Source organism: Pristiophorus japonicus, chromosome 18, assembly GCF_044704955.1.
Source record: "Pristiophorus japonicus isolate sPriJap1 chromosome 18, sPriJap1.hap1, whole genome shotgun sequence".
In the NCBI taxonomy this organism is placed as follows: domain Eukaryota; kingdom Metazoa; phylum Chordata; class Chondrichthyes; family Pristiophoridae; genus Pristiophorus; species Pristiophorus japonicus.
The window spans coordinates 115,121,110-115,144,050 of NC_091994.1; the positions used below are offsets into that span (position 1 = coordinate 115,121,110).

Sequence of the window (22,941 nt, forward strand, 5' to 3'; positions counted from 1 at the left end):
AGCGCTGCCTTCACTAGATCCTGCAAATCCTCTATAGAGCAGCCATGCACACATTGCTGCTGCCTTGCTCGATGCAAAGTCAGATTGAAAACTGAGTGGAACACAACTTGAACCTGCTTCCATGTCAGTGAGCATCAATGCCCTAACCCCCGGCCAATAGTGCCCTAACCCCCGGCCAATAGTGCCCTAACCCCCGGCCAATAGTGCCCTAACCCCCGGCCAATAGTGCCCTAACCCCCGGCCAATAGTGCCCTAACCCCCAGCCAATAGTGTCCTAACCCCCGGGCAATAGTGTCCTAACCCCCGGGCAATAGTGTCCTAACCCCCGGGCAATAGTGTCCTAACCCCCGGGCAATAGTGTCCTAACCCCCGGGCAATAGTGCCCTAACCCCCGGCCAATAGTGCCCTAACCCCCGGGCAATAGTGTCCTAACCCCCGGGCAATAGTGTCCTAACCCCCGGGCAATAGTGTCCTAACCCCCGGGCAATAGTGTCCTAACCCCCGGGCAATAGTGTCCTAAGCCCCAAGCATCCCACAACTTCTGTGCATTGCATAATGTTGAGTATATGCCCGGGTGCAATATTGAGAAATGATGAAGTCACTACCCCTTGACCCCCGTGCCTTCCTGTTTCTGTGACCCTTGCTGTCCATACCGAGAAGTCCTCACCGCTAAGCTTGGACCAACAATGAGTGTGCAAGGCACAGAGCAGGACACTGCAATACGGGCAGTTGAGGCCGGCTGTTTCAGTAAGTTATATAAAATCACACTGGATTATATTTTCTTTAGTCCGCAGCACGAAAAGAGAATAATCGGAGTTCACTGCTATTATTTGGCTGATTTGCAGACAATATTTGAACTTAAATGGCTTTTTGTACACACTCGCTTACTCCTCCCGGGTGTTACTGTATTCAGCTGTTTAATTTTCATATTTTACCAGGGTCCTGAATTTCAGGAGTTCTTGCTCACGAAACTCATAAATGCGGAATATGCTTGTTATAAGGCAGAAAAGTTTGCTAAATTAGAGGTAAGATCTGAATTTTTCCTTGGCCTGTGGGCAGATAATGTATCGTGGGTGGAACTCCAACAATGAGCTGAGCCCGAGCTATAATGCAGAAGGGCAACCTAATGTATCTACATTGCACTATTATCTTTAAATATTCATTAGTGTGATGTGCATTTCAATTTAAAATGTACGAGTTCATCTATCTCCTAAAAATAGACTGTGTTTGCTGTGTTTGTAATTTTAAAAAGAAGGGATTGGGGATTGCATATATACTTGAAAAAGAAAAATTGTGGGGCTGTGGGGATAGGGCGGAGATTAATCAGATCGCTCTGTCAAAGAGCCGACACAGACACGATGGGCCGAATGGCCTCCTGTGCTCTATGAAATGACAACCAATAATAGAAGGGGCTGCATTGCTCACGAGACGTAAGGCGTTGAAAGGGCAGGGATGTTTTATCGACAGAATGAATGTTCTGTAAGGTGACTTCAGCTCATCCAGTCTAGATATCAAAACTGCACACCCAGTTTGCCTGAACCTGCACAGAGACACCTCTCCGCTCTGTGGGGGAAAGTTTGACTGGCCGTGTACCCTGGTGAGCACATTGACTGACGGTGTACCCGGTGAGCACATTGACTAATGGTGTACCCGGTGAGCACATTGACTAACGGTGTACCCCGGTGAGTGACGGTGTACCCCGGTGAGCACATTGACTAACGGTGTACCCGGTGAGCACATTGACCGGCCGGTGTACCCCGGTGAGCACATTGACTGACGGTGTATCCCGGTGAGTGACGGTGTAACCCGGTGAGCACATTGATGGTGTGCCCCGGTGAACACATTGACCGGCTGGTGTACCCCGGTGAGCACATTGACCGGCCGGTGTACCCCGGTGAGCACATTGACCGGCCGGTGTACCCCGGTGAGCACATTGACTGACGGTGTACCCCGGTGAGCACATTGACCGGCCGGTGTACCCCGGTGAGCACATTGACCGGCCGGTGTACCCCGGTGAGCACATTGACTGACGGTGTACCCCGGTGAGCACATTGACCGGCTGGTGTACCCCGGTGAGCACATTGACTGACGGAACGAGTGCCAGGGTTCGGCAGAGTGCAATTTGTCTCAGCGCTTGAATTGATTTGCTGATGTACCTCTTCCTGTGATCCAGGAGCGGACAAGATCAGCCCTCCTCGAGACCCTCTATGAAGAGCTCCATGTAAACAGTCAGGCTATGATGGGTCTGGGCAATGAGGATGAGAAGATTGAGAATGGAGGAAGTGGCGGAGGAGGGGGATTCTTCGAATCCTTTAAGGTAACTGCATTTTTCATCAATTGCATTTCACTGGGTTAACGTTCAGTTCCTTTTGTTGGTCTGAGCATTTATTTTGCATAATTTAAAATCATCGTGGATATTCTTCCCTGAATTAACAAAATAACGCTTTAAATTATGCTGATATTTATTTCTTCTAATTTGAAATATTATAGCAGATTACAAATGTGATTATGTAAATTAACGCAACTGTGTGAAAGCATATTACTTTTTTCACTGATTAACTCTTACAAGTTAAAAATGATCTCCAGTGAAAATCTGTGATTTTTCTGTAACGTAATGAGGTGAGGAAGTTAAAGCTGATAGGATGTCTATTCCTAAAGCATCGTTTTATTGTGGTAAACTCACTCGGACCATATTTAGTATTCAGCGCAATGGCGAGTCACTATAAATGTGTCACAGATACCTGTTTAGTAAGCATTGAATCATTAGCAGACATGTTAATTATATAGATGGCCTTTTATCAAAGTTATGTCACTTTGAACTGTTGCCAGCCATGTGATCATCTATCTGAGTTTTAACCCTTGCATTATCCGCAGGTCCAGGAATGTTCTTCACTGCCTAGCTTTCCATTTTTGTAAGTTTTTAATGTGACTAAAAAAAAATCACTAATATCACAGCAATAAAGCTACTCTCAGACTAGGAATAGCATTATTCCTGTAATATTATCCCACACTACTAAATGAAACATTAGAACAATTATTATAAAATGAAACCTTTTAACCATTTTACATCTGTCTGCTTCTCATCCTTTTCTCCCCATCCCTTTTCTCTGTTCTTTTTCTAATTAATATACTCTCTCGTTAGCTGTTTCTGATTTTACAATGTTCGTTCAGCAGTTTATTTCTGTCTTCCACCATCCATGGAGGCAGGATAACTGTACAAATGATGTCATTCGGAAGAAGATTTCCCCGTGACATAATGAGGCAAAAAAAACTTCTTTATCAAGTATTTATGATTTTGCTGGACTGAGTGGAGCAGAGAATCTCCCTCCCTGATCGGGTGATCAGTCCCACAGAAATACTGACCGGGCCTCGCAATTTTAGGAGCATTATCCTGCATCCAAGCCAGACCAATGGGTGCTGTCATTGCGTACCTCGGGGCACCCATGGGTGCTGCCCATTGTGGACCTTGGGGCACCCATGGATGCTGCCCATTGTGGACCTTGGGGTACCGATGGGTGCTGACCAATGCGTATCTTGGGGCACCGATGGGTGCTGACCAATGTGTACCTTGGGGCACCCATGGGTGCTGCCCATTGCGTACCTTGGGGCACCGATGGGTGCTAACCATTGTGGACCTTGGGGCACCGATGGGTGCTGCCCATTTTGTACCTTGGGGCACCGATGGGTGCTGACCATGTGTGTACCTTGGGGCACCGATGGGTGCTACCCATTGTGTACCTTGGGGGATAACCGCAGCCCGGCAGCACCCAATGAATAAACCCATCCATGGCGTTTGAAGGGCCAAGGAAAGACTCTACAATAAAGAGGAAATGGCAACCAATGTAAGCAGTCAGGGAGTGCTGAGTGTTTCAATTTCAATTATTCTGTTGTTTACTTACAATCCATAAACGCAGGAAGTGTTTTTCCAGACTTGGGGAAGTAGATAAAGGAAGGTACGCAGGTTGGGGCTCACTCGCTGGGTGGGGACACCATGCCCAATATTACCCTCCAGTGACATCACTGGGTAGTGAAATCAGACAAGGCATAAAACCAGCGATGATCCATCCAATCCCTTCAGTTTCCCAACGGGCGGCTTCGATTCAAACTTCCCCCATAATCTCCATCTCACTTCAATGTGTGATCACCACAATGTATGTCCATGGGTCTGGGGAGGCAGGTTGGTCCATCCAATGCCGATGGCTCGGCCAACACACCCTGCTGGAACAGCACTCCGGATAGGAACAAGTGTCATATCGACAGTGGGCTTATTGAATTTTTTGCTAAGATCCAAATTGTAGATAATTAAGGTTTGTGATCTCTTTTTTTTGTGTACAATGTGAAGCCACTATTACTCCGTTTGTTTCTCGTGTCTGTGCTGTGCACTGGTGTACATTGCTGATCTGTAGATATCTGAATTTTAATTTTGTTTCTCAAGTAAGACATCCTGTACACAGGCGAGTCGCACTCCAAACCCTGTGGCAGCAACGCCAACAACAGCAGTTCTACTCTGATGGGTACATCATTATAAATGTAAACAATCATTATATCATTTCTTTCCCAAATGTTCTCTTACCGCCCCCGATACGACTGACTCCTACTGAGTCACTCCACCAGCAGTGTGTCCATTGCTGCTTTTCCAATCCCAACGAGAAATGTACAGGAGTGTTTAAAGTATCTTTTTCCCAATTCTCCCCCCCCCTGCCATCAGCAGATTCCCATGAAGCCCCAGGCGACCTCCATCAGCCGCGTGTGACCCCAGTCCATGGGCGATGTGAAGCGTGCTGCCATTTCACTGTGACCCAATTTACACTGGCTAGTGAGGACCCACCCCAGTGTCGGAGTGAGTGAGGGGCCGAGGGTGGAGCTTCCCCCACTTTCTTTTTATTGTCATTCGGGAAATTACACACTTATATTTTGTGAAGTCGCTGCAGGTCTATTATAGGGTGGGACACTTGGGGCACACTGGCACCGGGGTGGCACCCTGTGGACTGGGGGGCACGCAGGGGCACTGGGGGCACACTAGGAAACAGGGGCACACTGGCGGCACACTGGGGCACTGGGGGGGCACACGGGGGGGGGGGACACTGGGGGGCACCGGGATGTCCGCCCACACACTGGAGAAATACACTATTAAGACTCAGCCTCTCCACTGTTTGCACTCAATCTCACATCAGGCAAAGCCTGAGTCAAATGCAGAATGAAACTCTCCCTGCTCTGCCCAACATCCAGGAGCTGTCCACTCTCACTCATTCGGAGTAAGACCGACTTACATTTGTATGAATAGGTGCCCTGTTTTCTCTCACTTCACCTGTAACCATTAGCAAAGCTGCATGTTTATTAATGGTTTTGTGATCTGCGTTGATCTTTTTGATGATTTAATCGCACTCCAAACGTTTACCAAATGTTGACGGTACTGTCTTGATCATCAGCCACCAACAGGCATCCTCCCTTTCCCCACTTTCCACAATAAGGCTCCTTCTGATCTCCGAGAATGCCAAATACTGCCAGTTAGTGCTCAATTGTGGAGCAGTTTTGTGCCCTGGTCTGAACTCTGTCGGAACTGGATCGAGACCAAAGCCAGTTCATGTAGGTTATGGCTGATATTTGTCATGTACCCTCATCCTAAACTGAAAATCATGGGCCTGATCCCCATGCCAGAATAAATCGGTGTGTTCTTTTTAAATCGATGTATAAATCTGTTTATTTCCCCTCCAATGCTTGAGATTTTGGGTCATTGTGCGAGAGTACAACTTTCAATCAGTATTTGATGCTGTGAAGGTAAATAACATTTACAGTTTCTGATGTGACGGTTTGAAAGATAATGTTGAAGCCAGATTAATGCTAAAACTCTGATATATTCAACTGCATTTATTGGATCATTAGTCATTGTGAGATTAATAGTTAATGCAGAAAATGTGTGGGTTTTGCTGTGGGCTTCCCGTCATGGGTCAGCCTGATGTTGGTCTGCACTCGATCTCTGGCAGTCTAGTGGGTCTATGTGATTGTCATCACGCTGATGGTATGGGGACTGTGTCTGTCGTTTGTGCATCAGTCTGTGTGTATGTGTAATGCAGAATTGTCCTGGTGCATTGTCGAGATGATTGCATCTGATCTCCTTGGTAGCCAAAGAGGATGAATGCAGTTTTGGCTAATCACGTGTCTTCTTGTCTGATCTCCCTTATGGTCTAGTTACCTCATGGGTCTTACAGAGGCTGCATCTGTCTGATCTCCCTCGTGGCATAGTGAAAACATGTCTGATCATCCTTATGATCAGGAAAATGCATGCAGCTAATCTCCTTGATAGTTTATCATATGTTTATACGTGTTTACCTCCCTGGTGATTTAATGCGTGTGTGTCAGTCTCTCTCGTGGTTTATGATGAGTGTATATATATCCTGTTGTACAGCATGTGCCTGCCCTTCCTCGGACTAATGTGACTGCGGGTCAGTACGGTCACCTCAGTCCAGGAGAATTGATGGGTTCTGCTGTTCAAGTCATGTCCTCCAAGACTTCAGATTTAGATTGTTTATGGATTCAGACAATCTGAATGCAGAGCTCCAAATCAAATCCAAAACTCTTAAACAACTGGCAAATCCCTATAGACACCAAAAGTTAAGTTTGTCAAAGCATCTTTTGTGTTGAAATAAAACTATCAGATCGTTTGCAGCTGCCTTTAAAGATGAGAGATTTCTTTTTGTTGCCCAGAGATTAGCTCTCAGTTTCACCGGCCGACCATAACGCAGTGGACGGTGCGAGAGAGATAAGACTCTTGTATCAGTTGGGATTGTTTTGTCTATTCCATGGGGAGCGACTCAGAGCTTGGAATGCAGCAGTAGCAGAGATCATTCTACCATCATCGAATGTATGCTACTTTCTAAAAAAAACGTAACTGACCAACCCTGGAACTAAATTGTCTTTACATTGAGCATCTAAAATATTTACTGGCAGTGTCACACAAAATGGTAGCAATTGGTGTTTGATTTGACAGACTGAAGCTTGGGGGAACTTGACTGCACACAAAGTGTCGACATTAATGAGAAAGAAATGTGCTACTGGACTACTCCGGTGGAATTACAGTCCCCAGCGCGGATCACGACCCGTCGGTGTGGATGGGATATTCCCTCCGTACATATGGCCAGTATAACTTGCCAGCGTTAATTGGTTCCTCGGCCTGGCTCATGTTCCATGAAAAATTCCATCGGTGGCTTTGCCCATCAGTAGTCTAAAATTATATCGGCCATAACGTCAATGGGCTGAAAATAAAGTTATTTTTTTCTAAAGAATATACTTTATTAAAGACTGCCAGAGACAGACAGTTTAAAATCTCAGTGCTGGTTTTCAAGAGTAGGTCAGCTATTGCAGTCTCGACTGTTTCATTGGTGAACACAGTAAGGGTGGAAGAGAATAGGAGACAAGGGTAATGTAGTAGATGTAATTTATCTAGATTTTCAAAAGGCCTTCGATAAGGTCTCCCATAATAGACTGATGAACAAGGTCAGAGAATGCAGAGTCAGGGGACAAGTAGCAGAATGGATCGCTAGCTGGCTTCAAGACAGAAAGCAGAGAGTGGGGGTAAAGGGCAGCTATTCAGAGGGGCAGAAGGTGGGTAGTGGTGTTCCACAAGGAGCAGTGCTGGGACCACTGTTGTTCACAATCTATATTAATGATTTAGACTTTGGAAACAAAAACACAATTTCTAAATTTGCGGATGACACCAAATTGGGGGTTAGTTAATACCGAGGAGGACTGCAACAAATTACAGGAGGATATTCATAAACTTACAGAATGGGCATAGAATTGGCAAATGAAGTTCAACACAGATAAATGTGAGGTATTACATTTTGGTAGGAAGAATAGGGAGGTCACTTATTACTTGGAGGGTGAGAGTCTGGGTGGGGGAGAGGAACAAAGGGATCTCGGATACAAATACACAAATCACTGAAAGTTGTGTCACAGATTAACAAGGCCATAAAAAAGCAAACCAAGAACTAGGGTTTATTTCTAGAGGGATAGAGTTGAAAAATAGGGAAGTTATGCTAAACCTGTATCGAACCTTGGTTAGACCACACTTGGAGCACTGCGTACAGTTCTGGTCGCCATTTTATAAAAAGGATATAGAGGCACCGGAGAGGGTGCAGAGAAGATTTACAAGGATGATACCAGAAATGCGAAGGTATACATATCAGGAAAGGGTGAACAGGCTGGGTCTCTTTTCTGTTGAAAAGAGAAGGCTGACGGGTGACCTATTAGAGGTCTTTAAAATGATGAAAAGTTTTGATAGTGGATACAGAGAGAATGTTTCCACTTGTGGGGAAGAGCATAACTAGAGGCCATCAATATAAGATAGTCACCAAGAAATCCAATGGGGAATTCAGGAGAAACTTCTTTACCCAGAGAGTGGTGAGAATGTGGAACTCGCTGCCACAGGGAGTGGTCGAGGCGAATAGTATCGATGTTTTTAAGGGGAGGTTGGACAAGCCAATGGGGGAGAAGGGAATAGAGGGTTATACTGACAGATTTAGATGAGGAAAGACGGGAGGAGGCTCGAATGGAGCATAAACACTGGCATGGACTGGTTGGGCCGAATGGCCTGTTTCTGTACCGTATTGCCTATGTAAAAAAAAAAGACAATTTAGAGGCCAAGTTTGGGGATACTAGACGTACATCTTAAATTGTAGAAGAAATTGAAGCCTCTAAGGGAAGTGCAGTCTGCCTCAAGAAGGCTCATTTGTTCCATTGAGTGCACCTTAGCGAGCTGCGATCTAGTGTGTACAGACAGCTGTTCCTGCCTGAAATAAACCCATTCTTCACAAGCAAGAACCGGCAACTTTGAAATTGATAATGCATATGGACAAGGGATCAAAGTTTTCAAATAAAGAACTGGGGATTGCTACAAGCCAGCAATGAGACATGTTGATCTGCCGTGAGCTCTGTAGGAAACCGTGCTGTGACTCGGCTCAAGTCGGCATGTCTCTGCTTCACTGTGACTGGAACCTACGGTACAGAACGCAATGCCTGGTCAAATGGTGACACTTCGCTTTAGCTCTTTGATAACAAAGTACACTTGGTTTTAGCTGCCACTGTCCGGAGTTTGGAGAAAAAGTGAGAGACTGAATTACAGCTGCTTATAGGGCCCATAAATTATAGTTTGGGTTAATTAAAAAGTCCCTAGGCACCTTTGATTAAATATTTAAGTCTGCCTTGGCTGCGATTGAACCTGATTGGTGGGACAGAATAGGATGGGGGACAGTGGGTCCATTTCGATAACCCATGGGTACATTTTCACAACTGAAGCAGAATAAAATATTTTAGCAGGGAAGAAATTCTGACCATTGTGGTGTGATAATATTATACAATTGCCCCAGAATCTAACCACATGGACTTAGAACAAAAACTTGGCACAATTCTACATGGAGACAGCTTGTGTCATCAAAGACAGGATGTTAATCAAATGCAAGCCTGATGTGTCACATTCTTAGAGTAATTGGACTGGCATTTTTCACCAACTGCTGATGCCCACAGTAATTTAACTCGAACATTCCATGAGCCGTGACATATGACTGATTAACCCTTTCTTATTCAGCGGGTGATTAGAAGTCGAAGCCAATCGATGGATGCCATGGGTCTCAGCAATAAGAAACCGAACACTGTCTCTACCAGTCACAGTGGCAGTTTCACCCACAGCACAGGAGAAACCGTCCGAACCCCTGTCATAGTAAGTACGAGACCCCTTCAGCCCTACGCGCACAGTGCAATCGAAAGGCATTTTATAACGACAGAAATCAGCAGCATAACCTCAACAAGCATTTCTCTGAATGTTTAACCGTTTAAACACACCTTTATCAAGTCAAAGAGATAAATTTGAGCAAACGAGGTACATTCTGCTTTCATTGTAACACAGTCCACAGGAACCGAGACTCGTGTTGGAATGAGGTGCGTGCTACAGTGAATGTCACATAACCTAGGATAAAATGGTAAGCAGCTCGAAAAAGGCAAAAACCAAGATCCAGTAGCCTGCTGAGGTAGAAATAATGTCACTGATAATTTTGTATTAACAGTTAATACATTTGAAATAAACAGGTTATTGTCTCCATTACAATAGCGGAGAGGTCTTTGCTGTGAATGTATTTTATACAATATCATCACTGACTATAATAGTGTTATAACTGGGTCTTGTATATATGAATGGGATCCATCACACTTGTACTTGCTGCAGCGCCTTTTATACATAGACTGTCTATTTAGGACATAACATGGAAAAGTAATGTTATTTATTGTGGCTGATGCAGTATTATTCTGAGTAGAATTGCATCTTCACTAAAAATCTTCTGCGTATCCAAACTTTCTGGTACTGTGCAGACCCCAAGCCACTAATGTATCAACATTTCAATTCCTGCGGCCAGTACCTTCGGTGACTGTGCGCTTAATTCATACTCAGAAGGTCAGGGGTCAAGTCCAAGGTCAGCTGATCATTTGCACCGGCTTGCCTCAGCTGTGAGAATGCTGGGAGCTTGGGCAATGCATCTTGGCGCTGGAGAATGGGCGCGATGTTGGCAGGGTCCTACCTTCCCCCCCGCCCCGCCGCCGGAAGTACATCTTTATTGGGCTGATGCACAGCTGCCATTATTGGTGAACATGAAGTGATCAGCCCGATGAAATAAGATAGACAGCAATCTTTGAAAGTCTTTGAGCCGTTCAATAAGATCATGGCTGATCTTCGACCTCAACTCCACTTTCCCACCCTATCCCTTGATTCCCTTAGTGTCCAAAAATCTATCGATCTCTGTCTTGAATATACTCAAAGACTGAGCCTCCACAGCCCTCTGGGGCAGAGAATTCTAAGATTCACCACCCACTGAGTGAAGAAATTCCTCCTCATCTCAGACCTAAATGGCCGACCCCTTATCCTGAGACTGTGATCCCTGGTTCTAGAGTCCCCAGCCCGGGGGAAACATCCTCTCAGCATTTAATCACAGTGATTAAGTACAGAAGGTTGGAGGTCATTTGGCCCAACCAGCTCAACTTACTTCAGAATCCATAGTCCCCATCACAATATCTAATGATTGCCAAGCTTCTCCCTTCAACACACAAGACCATTCCAAATATTCCTGATTCCCACCGGTCCCGACCCCCGCCCCCCCCCCCCCCAGACTCCCACAGGCCCCCCAACTCCCCCAACTCTCCCCAGGCCCGACCCCTCCCGGGCCCGATTCCCATCAGTCCTGAACTTGCCTTTAACCAGTCTGTACCGATGCTCCCCTGTCCTGCAGATTGCAGATTATACTTCCTGGATTATCTGTGGGTCAAATTAACTTACAAAATGAGTTGGCCGAAGGAGATCACAAATTCTCTGGATCTGTCAGCAGTTTAAGGTTCAAATATAACAGCATTAGAAGATTTAAAATCCTTGTTCCATCTCCAGTTTTATTGCCACATTTAAGTTGCTTTCTGTTGCTCTGATTGGACGGTGTGCCGCACTTTATCCAGCAGGACAGTCCATGGGGGAGCAACTTGTGTTTTGCAAAACAGCTGGACATGTAGGTTCAGGATCCTGACCTGTAGAATGTTGGGTTCATATTGGGGACTTGATGTTGGCCACGGTGATGGTTTGATGCTGTAGCCCGACTCCCCCTGACCCCCCCCCGAGCCTGACCCCCCCCCGAGCCCGACTCCCCCTGACCCCCCCCGAGCCCGACTCCCCCTGACCCCCCCCGAACCTGACTCCCCCTGAACCCCCGAGCCCGACTCCCCCTGACCCCCCCGAACCTGACTCCCCCGAGCCCGACTCCCCCTGACCCCTCTGAGCCCGACTCCCCCTGACCCCATCCCCCGGCCCTGACTACCTCCCTGAGCCCAACCCCCCAACTCCGCCCCCCCCCGGGGCCCGGACCCCCCTGTTACCGAGGGATTGTGTGCTGCAAAGTGAAGGGTGTGTGTGTTGAATGGGAAGTGGGTCAGCTTTTTTGATTGATTGTGATAAACTCCACCCACTCAGCTCCCTGTGAAATAATAAGAAACAAAAATCAAGGTGTTCTTGATTCCCATCGAGTGATCCTGCTGACAAAGGGTGGATGCTGAGTGATGACTGCTTCACGCTAAACTCTCCATAATCAAATTACATGCCAACTTTCACTGTGTCGCTTTGTAACTTCTATCGCCGGCCGTTAACGGGATCAGTTGCTGTGACGTCCCATTCACCGCGGCCTGTCGTTGGGGTCCCGAAGCGGGGCTTGTTTCAGGGAGACCCCCTTAAATGTATAAATCGGAGGCCCAGGACCCTGATTGCCATTTTGGGTCGGAGTTTGCAGTGTGTACACAGGTGATGGGGTCAGGAGGAGCAGGATTGGTCTTCTGGGTCCCACAGAAATAATCTGTGCTGGGAACCTCCCCTCCCCCCACCCCTCACTTCCCCCACAACGATCGCAAAACCCCCCCACACTAACCTTTTGTGCCTCTGAGATGGCCCAATCCGGCACTCCCCCAATCCGGCACCCCCCCCAATCCGGCACTCCCCCCAATCCGGCACCCCCCCCCAATCTGGCACTCCCCCCAATCCGGCACTCCCCCAACCCAGCACTCCTCCAATCCGGCACTCCCCCAATCCGGCACCCCCCCCCCAATCTGGCACTCCCCCCAATCCGGCACTCCCCCAATCCGGCACTCCCCCCAATCCGGCACTCCCCCCAACCCAGCACTCCCCCAACCCAGCACTCCCCCCAACCCGGCACTCCCCCAATCCGGCATGCTGCATCGGGAAGCCCGTTTCATGCACCGCAACTTGCCGTTGCCATGGGAACGGCCGACATGTTGCCGAGCTTTGCCTAAACCGTGGTGTACCCGAGGGGAAAAGATCTCAAAAACAGTTGTCACTGAAAGGCCATTTAAAAGGAACATTTGGTTAGACAGCCGTGCACCTCAAGGAGCACCCTGGAAAAAGTGGATAACCGGGGAGCACCATGGTGCTAAACAGTGGGCAGTCACAGTTACACCTGCTTTTGTAATCTGCAAAAGGACATAGACAGGCTAAGTGAGTGGGCAAAAATTTGGCAGGTGGAGTATAATGTTGGAAAGTGTGAGGTCATGCACTTTTGCAGAAAGAATCAAAGAGCAAGTTATTATTTAAATGGAGAAAGATTGCAGAGTGCTGCACTACAGTGGGACCTGGGGGTTCTTGTTTATGAAACACAAAAGGATTTGGTATCTTGGCCTTTATTGCAAAGGGGATGGAGTATAAAAGCAGTGAAGTCTTACTACATCTGTATAAGGTATTGGTGAGGTCACACCTGCAATATTGCGTGCAGTTTTGGTTTCCGTTTTTATGAAAGGATATACTTGCTTTGGAGGCAGTTCAGAGAAGGTTCACTCAGTTGATTCCGGGGATGAGGGGGTTGACTTATGAGGAAAGGTTGAATAGGTTGGACCTCTACTTATTGGAATTCAGAAGAATGAGAGGTGATCTTATCGAAACGTATAAGATTATGAGGGGGTTCAACAAGGTAGATGCAGAGAGGATGTTTCCACTGATGGGAGAGACTGGAACTAGAGGGCATGGTCTTAGAATAAGGAGCCGCCCGTTTAAAACAGAGATGAGGAGAAATTTCTTCTGAGGGTTGTAAATCTGTGGAGTTTGTTGCCTCAGAGAGCTGTGGAAGCTGGGACATTGAATAAATTTAAGACAGAAATAGACAGTTTCTTAAATGATAAGGGAATAAGGGGTTATGGGGAGCGGGCGGGGAAGTGGAGCTGAGTCCATGATCAGATTAGCCATGATCTTATTGAATGGCGGAGCAGGCTCGAGGGGCCATATGGCCTACTCCTGTTCCTATTTAGAAACATAGGAACATAGAAAATAGGTGCAGGAGTAGGCCATTCAGCCCTTCTAGCCTGCACCGCCATTCAATGAGTTCATGGCTGAACATGCAACTTCAGTACCCCATTCCTGCTTTCTCGTCATACCCCTTGATCCCCCGAGTAGTAAGGACTACATCTAACTCCTTTTTGAATATATTTAGTGAATTGGCCTCAACAACTTTCTGTGGTAGAGAATTCCACAGGTTCACCACTCTCTGGGTGAAGAAGTTTCTCCTCATCTCGGTCCTAAATGGCTTACCCCTTATCCTTAGACTGTGACCCCTGGTTCTGGACTTCCCCAACATTGGGAACATTCTTCCTGCATCTAACCTGTCTAAACCCATCAGAATTTTAAACGTTTCTATGAGGTCCCCTCTCATTCTTCTGAACTCCAGTGAATACAAGCCCAGTTGATCCAGTCTTTCTTGATAGGTCAGTCCCGCCATCCCGGGAATCAGTCTGGTGAACCTTCGCTGCACTCCCTCAATAGCAAGAATGTCCTTCCTCAGGTTAGGAGACCAAAACTGTACACAATACTCCAGGTGTGGCCTCACCAAGCCCCTGTACAACTGTAGCAACACCTCCCTGCCCCTGTACTCAAATCCCCTTGCTATGAAGGCCAACATGCCATTTGCTTTCTTAACCGCCTGCTGTACCTGCATACCAACCTTCAATGACTGATGTACCATGACACCCAGGTCTCGTTGCACCTCCTCTTTTCCTAACCTGTCACCATTCAGATAATAGTCTGTCTCTCTGTTTTTACCACCAAAGTGGATAACCTCACATTTATCCACATTATACTTCATCTGCCATGCATTTGCCCACTCACCTAACCTATCCAAGTCGCTCTGCAGCCTCATAGCATCCTCCTCGCAGCTCACACTGCCACCTAATTTAGTGTCATCTGCAAATTTGGAGATACTACATTTAATCCCCTCGTCTAAATCATTAATGTACAGTGTAAACAGCTGGGGCCCCAGCACAGAACCTTGCAACACCCCACTAGTCACTGCCTGCCATTCTGAAAAGTACCCATTTACTCCTACTCTTTGCTTCCTGTCTGACAACCAGTTCTCAATCCATGTGTTTAACTTATTTATTATTTAAATATTATTTAACATATTTCTTATGTTCTTATGTCCTAAAGTCAAAATTGCACTTGCACGTGCACATTGGCCACTTGGGCAAGGTACGAGAGGGGAGCCAGTGTCTGTGGCAATCTGTCCCACCACAACTTTACGATGCCACACCCAGTCCTAGTGTTATCTGGGTGATGCCACCAATGTTTAGCTAATTACAAAGAGCTGCTGCCAATATAAATGTTTAAAAGGTCTTGTGAAATATTCTGGGGAGAGCGATAAAATCCAAAACGTGACCTGGCTGGCACAGTGAACTGGACAGCGATCTTTCACCTCTGGGTCCTGGGCTCACATCCAGGCCAGACTGAGGGACTAAGTTTCTGCAATGCTCCCATTTCAAACGGAATGAACTTAAGTTGTTCCAATCCATTTCCCTACTGGTATGGGAAATGGAAAACATCTTGCACTGGTCCAATTGTGGGAGGGTCTTCTGGGGCTGGACAGAGCAGGAGCTTAACTGCATCTGACTGTACCGCACCTGACCCGAGACTGCCTCCTGTTGACACTGGCTGCCTGAAACGTGTCGCGCTCGACCCCCCCGCAGTAACACCCCGTACTCAATGTGAACAAGATATATTTTTTAAGGACATTCAAATATAATGGTCATCGTCTTGCTGAAGGTTCAGTGCTTAAACGCACTGTCTAATGTGGCTCTTTGCCAGACAGATTGGGACTGCCACTGGCTCAATGCTTGCTCTGTGCTAAATTGGCTGATATCAGCCAGCTTGTCAGATAAAGAGAGGATCAGGTTTGGCTGAAATGCTGTCCACAGTTAAATGACCTGCCTGACATCACTATCTAGATGTTCAAATAGGGCTCCACCTGGCCATGGAACTCTGCCTCAGCAAGAAACAGTGTATCAGGAGAGGAGAGGCTGGGAGCAAATGGAGAAAAAAGGTTGCTTTAAATAACCTCAATTTATAATAATCTTATAATTTACTTGCCTGCTCAGAAGCTACTGTTAAACACCCTTTAGTGACGAGCGCTAATTTTGCACTCCCAAAACATCAGAGCCAGGGCTAGAAATTATAGATCCAACTCTCTAACACACTGCTTGCGTGTGCAGACTCCTGCGAGAATCACGCAGTGCAGTATCATTCTCACAGCTCTTTCAAGTCTGTAAAGGATTGCAAGGAATAATTTTATGAATTCTCCCCCTGAGTCCTGAACTCCATCACTGGAATTGGGAATTATGGATGGATGCCTGCAGGAGCCCAACCTCCCAATATGCTCGCTGGGAAAGTGAAGCTTCACAGTGGGGAAGTTGATGCACATTACAATGGGGAGAGATGTAGAGCAGGCTGCAGACTCACTATCGCCCATTCCACAAAGACTAACCTGAGGGCTACAGATTTGTAAAATCACACCCATGGGCTGGGAACATTAAATGCTCCTTGTCACCAGTCATAGTTAATATTGGCTGTAAACTAGGTTTTCCTGTTCTTACCCAGTGACATAATTCACTTTGCACAATCCCCCAGCACAATATTCAGGATGTTATGCTGGACATTCTACTTTGGTTCAGCATCATCGACACTCCCATAAGTGGACCTCATGTTCACTCCCACCTGGAGTGTGCCTTTAACGGCCAATATCTGGGACCGAATAGCAAGCCCGTCCCTCCGAATAGTATCTTCCTGGAACGTGTGATGTACTGCCTTGTGGTCCTCCTCATCTTGTGCAGATGGGCTGAATATACACTCCATCACTGCTCAGCATTAAACCACTGGACAATTTCATTAACATCGAACAATAATCAGTACAAAACCGTGTATGTGCAGTAATTTATAAACTGTGCTATCCTTAATACATCAAGACAATAAAAGTGTTTCCCCTGAACAATCGTTCAACAAAAGTAGATAACTCAAAGTAGTTGCGGAAATGCTGCCACAGAGTCAAACTGATCCAGACCCTTCACTAGGTGCACACTAGTCGGGCTGGGGTTGCTCCAGATATATCCCCAGACCCTTCACTAGGTGCACACTGTAGTCGGGCTGGGCTGCTCCAGATATATCCCCAGACCCTTCACTAGGTGCACACTGTAGTCGGGCTGGGCTGCCCCAAATATATCCCCAATCAGCAACTGTGGGCATAAAGCTCTCCCGCAAAGGACCACAGATAACTATAGGAACAGGAGGAGGCCATTCAGCCCCTCGAGTCTGTTCCGCCATTCAGTTAGATCATGGCTGATCTGTATCTTAACTCCATCGACCCGTTCCGGTTCCGTAACCCTTAATACCCTTATCTAACAACATCAATCTCGCATTTGAAATGTTCAATTGGCCCCCGCCTCAACAGCTTTGGGGGAGAGAGTTGAGATTCCCAGTGCCCTTTGTGTGTCCCTTTCAACAAGTCCCGGACACCGAGGTAAAAGGCTAACCCCCTCCCCTGCTGCTGTGGGTCTTCAGTCTGTGCCAGAAAGCATGACCCACTTGTTTAAAAAGGAGCTGATATGAGCAAAGTTATAACATCATTGCACAGATTTCTTCAAATTACAACAATAACATGCATTTATATAGCACCTTTAACGTGGTAAAACGTCCCAAGGGCACATTACATAGATTAGCTGCCGTTTCCCAGTATTCAAATACCTTGTGGTGCTTGTGGGGCCCACCTGGAAGCCTCTGTTATTCAGAAGCAACTTGAGCATTTAAACAATTACCATATTAAACTCTCTCTCATCAGGAACTAACTGTAAGGTTACTCTGTATATCTGCACATCCCATTGACCCGTGCTTTTAACCTCTTCTGTTACAGTACTAGTTAAAAAGGAATCCAAATTAATAATAGGCAAAATATTTCAATGATTGAGGTGACTGTGCGCTGAGAGCTTGTGCTGTATAACTGCGAGCTTCCCTTTCAATTCGTCTGAGTTACATAAAAATGAATTGAAAGAATTACACGGGATATGCGGCACAGAAACAGGCCACTCGGCCCAACCAGTGCATGCCTACTCCACTCGAGCCTCCTCCCGTCTTTCCTCATCTAACTCTATCAGCATAACCCTCTATTCCCTTCTCCCCCATTGGCTTGTCCAACCTCCCCTTAAATGCATCGATACTATTCGCCTCGACCTCTCCCTGTGGCAGCGAGTTCCACATTCTCCCCACTCACAGGATTAACTCACATGATTGTAGAATATAAAGTGGTGATGGTCACTGTTAAACAACATGACACAAGTCCTGCCCTCCCATCCCGGGGCATATGGGGAAAAATGGAATTCTGGTTGCTGGGCAAAAAAATGTACCATCGCTTAACATAAAATGAATCCGATTTTAATTTCTCTGCCCAATTGCTTATCTTTGGGGGTATTAAGATGATGTTTTGACTGTGCTTTACACACGAGGCTCACGGTAACTATAACGCGAGCTGACGTTACACAGTTCCTGTCTCTGCTCAGCATTATTAGCCCGAGCCTGTCTGTCCTGCGAACCACCGGTGGCGGATAGTTTAATACAACATTTAATAAAGCTCTTGTAAGATGAGCCAGAAATGCAATTATTGGTATCTGTTGGGTCAAGTTTGTCAGACATACCCCACAATGGTAAGTACAGACTCCCAGCGAAAGCACAGATTTCAAATATAATTAATGAGTGGATAACTAGTGAGCCAAAGGTTTTATTTTCCAGCAGTTATTTTCGTGGTGTTGAACTCCCAATGGCAGCAGGTCTGGATTCTGTGATGGTCAGCGGAGTATGGGGAGCAGTGTAAAGCTGATCTCTCATTTCACACTGGCACAAAGTGACAATGACTCCGATATCTCCGGCTCGGGCTGAGGGGGGAGCAGATGGACTTTGACCGGGTGTCTGCCTCTGCTGCTCCGACAGGGGCTGTCTGTACAGGGTCACTGATCAGGGCCCAGGAGAAGCGTGAGTTCGGGGCCCAGGAGAGGCGAGGGCCCAGGGACAGCACGGGCCAGCCCACACTGCGATATGTGTGAGCGCACTAGGTCCGTGCAGCAGAGCAGGTCTCCAGTCATCCTGGGTAACCCTTGCCACTGGACCAAGACCTCGCTCTGTCAAGCCCGTGTGGTGGCTGGTGTGCAACGGTCATCCCCACGTTAAAAAAATCCACCCACAGGCATCTTCCACCCTTCAGGATGTAGTTCGGGATCTGGAATATTAGGTCCTTCATTGAAACACCTGTGAACTCGTCCCTTTCTGGTGTGGCAGCAAGTCATCCTCGATTCGAGGGACTGCCAAAGAAGAAGAAGACTCCTTCTGCTGCCATCGCCCGCTCGGTGGGGATCTACATGTGGGTTGTGAAAGGACGGTAACTCCTCTTTAGGCGAAAATGCACAGACTACGTGTTTTCAGAATAACTAACGGGCCACCAATGAAATTGTGTGTCTCAAAGCTGTGTGTTTCTGAGATTTTGTTAGTGGGACGTTAATTATAGAGAAACTCGAGCTTTGTGTGTGGAGAGGGAGTTCACCCCAAAGTTGCAAGCTGTTACTGTGTGGCAGGCATCTCTGAGCTGCATCGTTTGAAATTCTGAATTGTAATTATCTCGTGCTCAACAGGAGCTGCTCTCCAGCGAAGGTTTGCTGTTGGCCTGAAGAATAAAGAGCAGCTCCCAAGTATTCCGACGCCTCCGTGTATCCAGGCATCCAGGCAGGCTCTCCCTGCAGGTCCCACTCTGAATGAACATCAGCTCATTTCTAGTGAAACGCATCACCGGTTCACTGGGGACTGCGGGCAAACTGCCCACTTCAGTTCTGGGTGAATAATCAGGTGGTGCAGCGCAGGAGAGACCGCTCGGCCCACCGTTCCTGTGCCGGCTCATTGAAGGAGCTGCCTTTTGTCCCACCCTCCCGCGCTCTCCCCATAGCCCTGCCATTGATTGTTCGAAGTATTTATATGGCGTATGTACAAACGTGAAAGGGATTGCTTCATTGTGCACGCCCAAACTCTCTGCTTGTATATAAAGACAGTCATGATTTCTCAGTCAGCTACAGTAACACATGCCATCAATCCTCTTGTAGAAACTTTCTCTGCATTATTTATTGTGCAGCCTATTTTGGAGCAGCAGAATATTGATTGGTTTGAGCGCAGTCTTTGTGGATTGAATTCAGTTGTACGCTATCACAGCCCGCTGCAAGATTCTCCTCTCCTAAAAACACCGACTCACCCTGGACTCCACAGATGCCCCTCCCCCACGGACATTCTTCGTGTTTAATCTTCGACAGGCTGTCGGGCCATCCTAGCCCAGCCTCATCGTCTCACTGCCTGACATCCACACATAGCGACTGCATAATAATCAGAAAATGCTGAAAATACTCAGCTGGTCAGTCAGGATCTGTGGGGAAAGGGACAGAGACAACGGGATTAATTTTCAGCCCCAAAAACGGGTGGTCTGGGGTCGGGAGAGATGTTAAAACTTTAAAATAATCAAACCCAACCCCAACCTGCCCACTTCCAGGTGTATCGGAGGCGGGACAGGAGGCAGGCTGTCCATTTAAATATTATAATCGGGCTAACAGCCTCTGATTTAACCAGCTTTGCAGGTTAATCCTGGCCAGCCGGGTTACCCAGGCCTTGGGAAACCCGGCAGCTGAGGGAAGGCAAGGACTGCCCGGGTAGAGGGTAGCTGCTCTTACAGCTCTGCTTGTGGGCCAGGAGGAGCTGGAACTGGCCGGCCTCCATACATCCCCCCCATACATACCCCCCATACATACACCCCCATAGAGAGATCCCCCATACATCCCCCCCATACATAACCACCCCATGCATAACCCCCCATAGAGAGACCCCCTATACATACCCCCTATACATACCCCCTATACATACCCCCTATACATACCCCCCTATACATACCCCCCTATACATACCCCCTATACATACCCCCTATACATACCCCCTATACATACCCCCCTATACATACCCCCCTATACATACCCCCCTATACATACCCCCCTATAGAGACCCCCATAGAGAGACCTCCCCATAGATACCTCCCCATACGTACCCCCCCATAGAGAGACCTCTTCCATACATCCCCCTCCATACATCCCCCCATACATCCCCCCCAATACATACTCCCCCATAGAGAGACCTCCCCGTACATACCCCCCATAGAGAAACCCCCCATACATACCCCCCCATAGAGAGACCACCTGTACATACACCCCCATACATACCCCGCCCCACCATACAGAGACCCCCCACCTTCCCCCCCCCACATACAGAGACCCCCCACCCCCCATACAGGGAGCCCCCCATACATACACTCCCATACAGAGACCCCCCCATACAGAGACCCCCCCATACATCCCCTCCCCCCATAGAGACCGCCACTTCCCCCCCCCCATACAGAGACCCCCCAAGGGTTGGGGATCAGAACCTCCCCCGCGCTCCCAGTCACAGCTGCAGGCTCTCTTCCTGCAGCAGCCGACTCCAGAGTGCTCCCTGCCCGACAGGGAGCCAAGCCTGACCATGAGCCTGACTTCCGGGCGGGGATCTCAGAAAAGGTAAAATCCCCATGTACGGGTTTCCCGTCCAAAACCCCACGCCCTCCATCTACACAACCCGGCCAAGCTCTGCCGAAGGGTCATCAACCGGAAACGTTAACTCTCTTTCTCTCTCCACAGATACTGCCCGACCTGCTGAGTATTTCCAGCACTTTCTGTTTATATTTCAGATTCCCAGCATCCTCAGTATGTTTGTGTTGGATAATAATCCGGCCTAGAAGAGTTTGTTGTTTAATTTCCCTCGTTGGCTTGAGGACGTTGAGGCCAATGGTGGAACTTTACCAACACTCCTCCGGAGGTTGGGTTCATTCAGGGAAGCCCAGGAGATGCAAGCTGAGGCTTCCTGGTTGCTGCGTTTTTGTTAAATTCATTTGCGGGATGCGAGCGTCACTAGCAAGGCTGGCATTTATTGCCCTCGAGTGTCTCGCAGGCCCATTCAGAGGGCAGTTACAACTCGACCACATTGCTGTGGGTCTGGAGTCACATATAGGCCAGACCGGGTAAGGACAGCAGATTTCCCTCCCTCAGTGAGCCAGATGAGATTTTACGACAATCCGGTAGTTTCAGGGTCACCATTACTGACACTGGCTTTTTAATTCCAGATTTATTTAATTAACTGGATTTAAATTCCCCAGCTGCCGGGGTGGGATTTGAACTACTGTCTCGGGATCATTAGTTCAGGGTTCTGGATTACTGGCCCAGTCACATAACCACAATGCTACCAAACCAGGTAACATATTTAGCAACTCGGCTGTTACCACAAGTTGGAGGGAATTTGTTTTCAGAATTTTATTTTCAGAAAGTAACTTTTGCAAAATGTTTAACGATTGTTTAGTGGTGAAGTATGTGCTCTGCTCACCTGACCCCCATTTTCACTTTTGTTTTGCCGCCGTGGTGCTACAGACAGAATGTCAGATTAAGGTGGAGGAGATGATGGTCGGATTTATCCCACTGATGCACTTCAGCGTTAAAAGCAATGAACAGAGGGGCAGAAATTCCTTGGACCCAGACAGTAATTAACTGATTGAAACCGAGCCTAGTCCCATCCTGCCTGATTTTAATTAACCACTGAATTGAAATGGACTGTTCTGATCCTCATCATTCTGGAGATCGCCAATGAACTAACTCTGGATTGTGCCTTAAATTAATGAACATATGCCCTTGGTGGCAGAAAGTTTATTTCATTTTGTCGCGTTGTCTTTTATTTTGGGCAGAGATTGAGCTACATTATCTTGTTACTGAGACTGAAAGGAAAATCAGACATGGAGGGCTGTCTGTCCAGCAGGGAGCCATCTGATTTTCCATCTATTAATTTAAATGGCCGCAGAGACTATTTGGCAAAGTGCTTTTTATTTCCATATTCACAATGACATGAAATACATTAAACATGTCATTGTGACAGTGAGTTGTGGCCCGTCTCCCTCTGAAAATATCAGCTTTATTGTTCACTGAACCAGGACTGGAGTCCCACTGTTGCAA

At 47.3% G+C, this 22,941-nt stretch overlaps 1 protein-coding gene across 8 annotated transcripts in view; it reads left to right on the plus strand.

The window, feature by feature from the left end:
- Nucleotides 1-22,941, plus strand: part of rap1gapa (RAP1 GTPase activating protein a) — a 662,183-nt gene that overhangs the window by 589,931 nt on the left and 49,311 nt on the right. For 7 of the 8 annotated variants that reach the window (XM_070860652.1, XM_070860653.1, XM_070860655.1 and 4 more), the window contains 3 exons: nt 939-1,025; nt 2,174-2,317; nt 9,584-9,715. In XM_070860652.1, the coding sequence (XP_070716753.1) occupies nt 939-1,025; nt 2,174-2,317; nt 9,584-9,715 (363 nt within the window). Of the gene's footprint in view, nt 1-938; nt 1,026-2,173; nt 2,318-9,583; nt 9,716-22,365; nt 22,590-22,941 lie in introns of those variants that run through there. The other variant, XM_070860657.1, reaches the window with a different exon arrangement.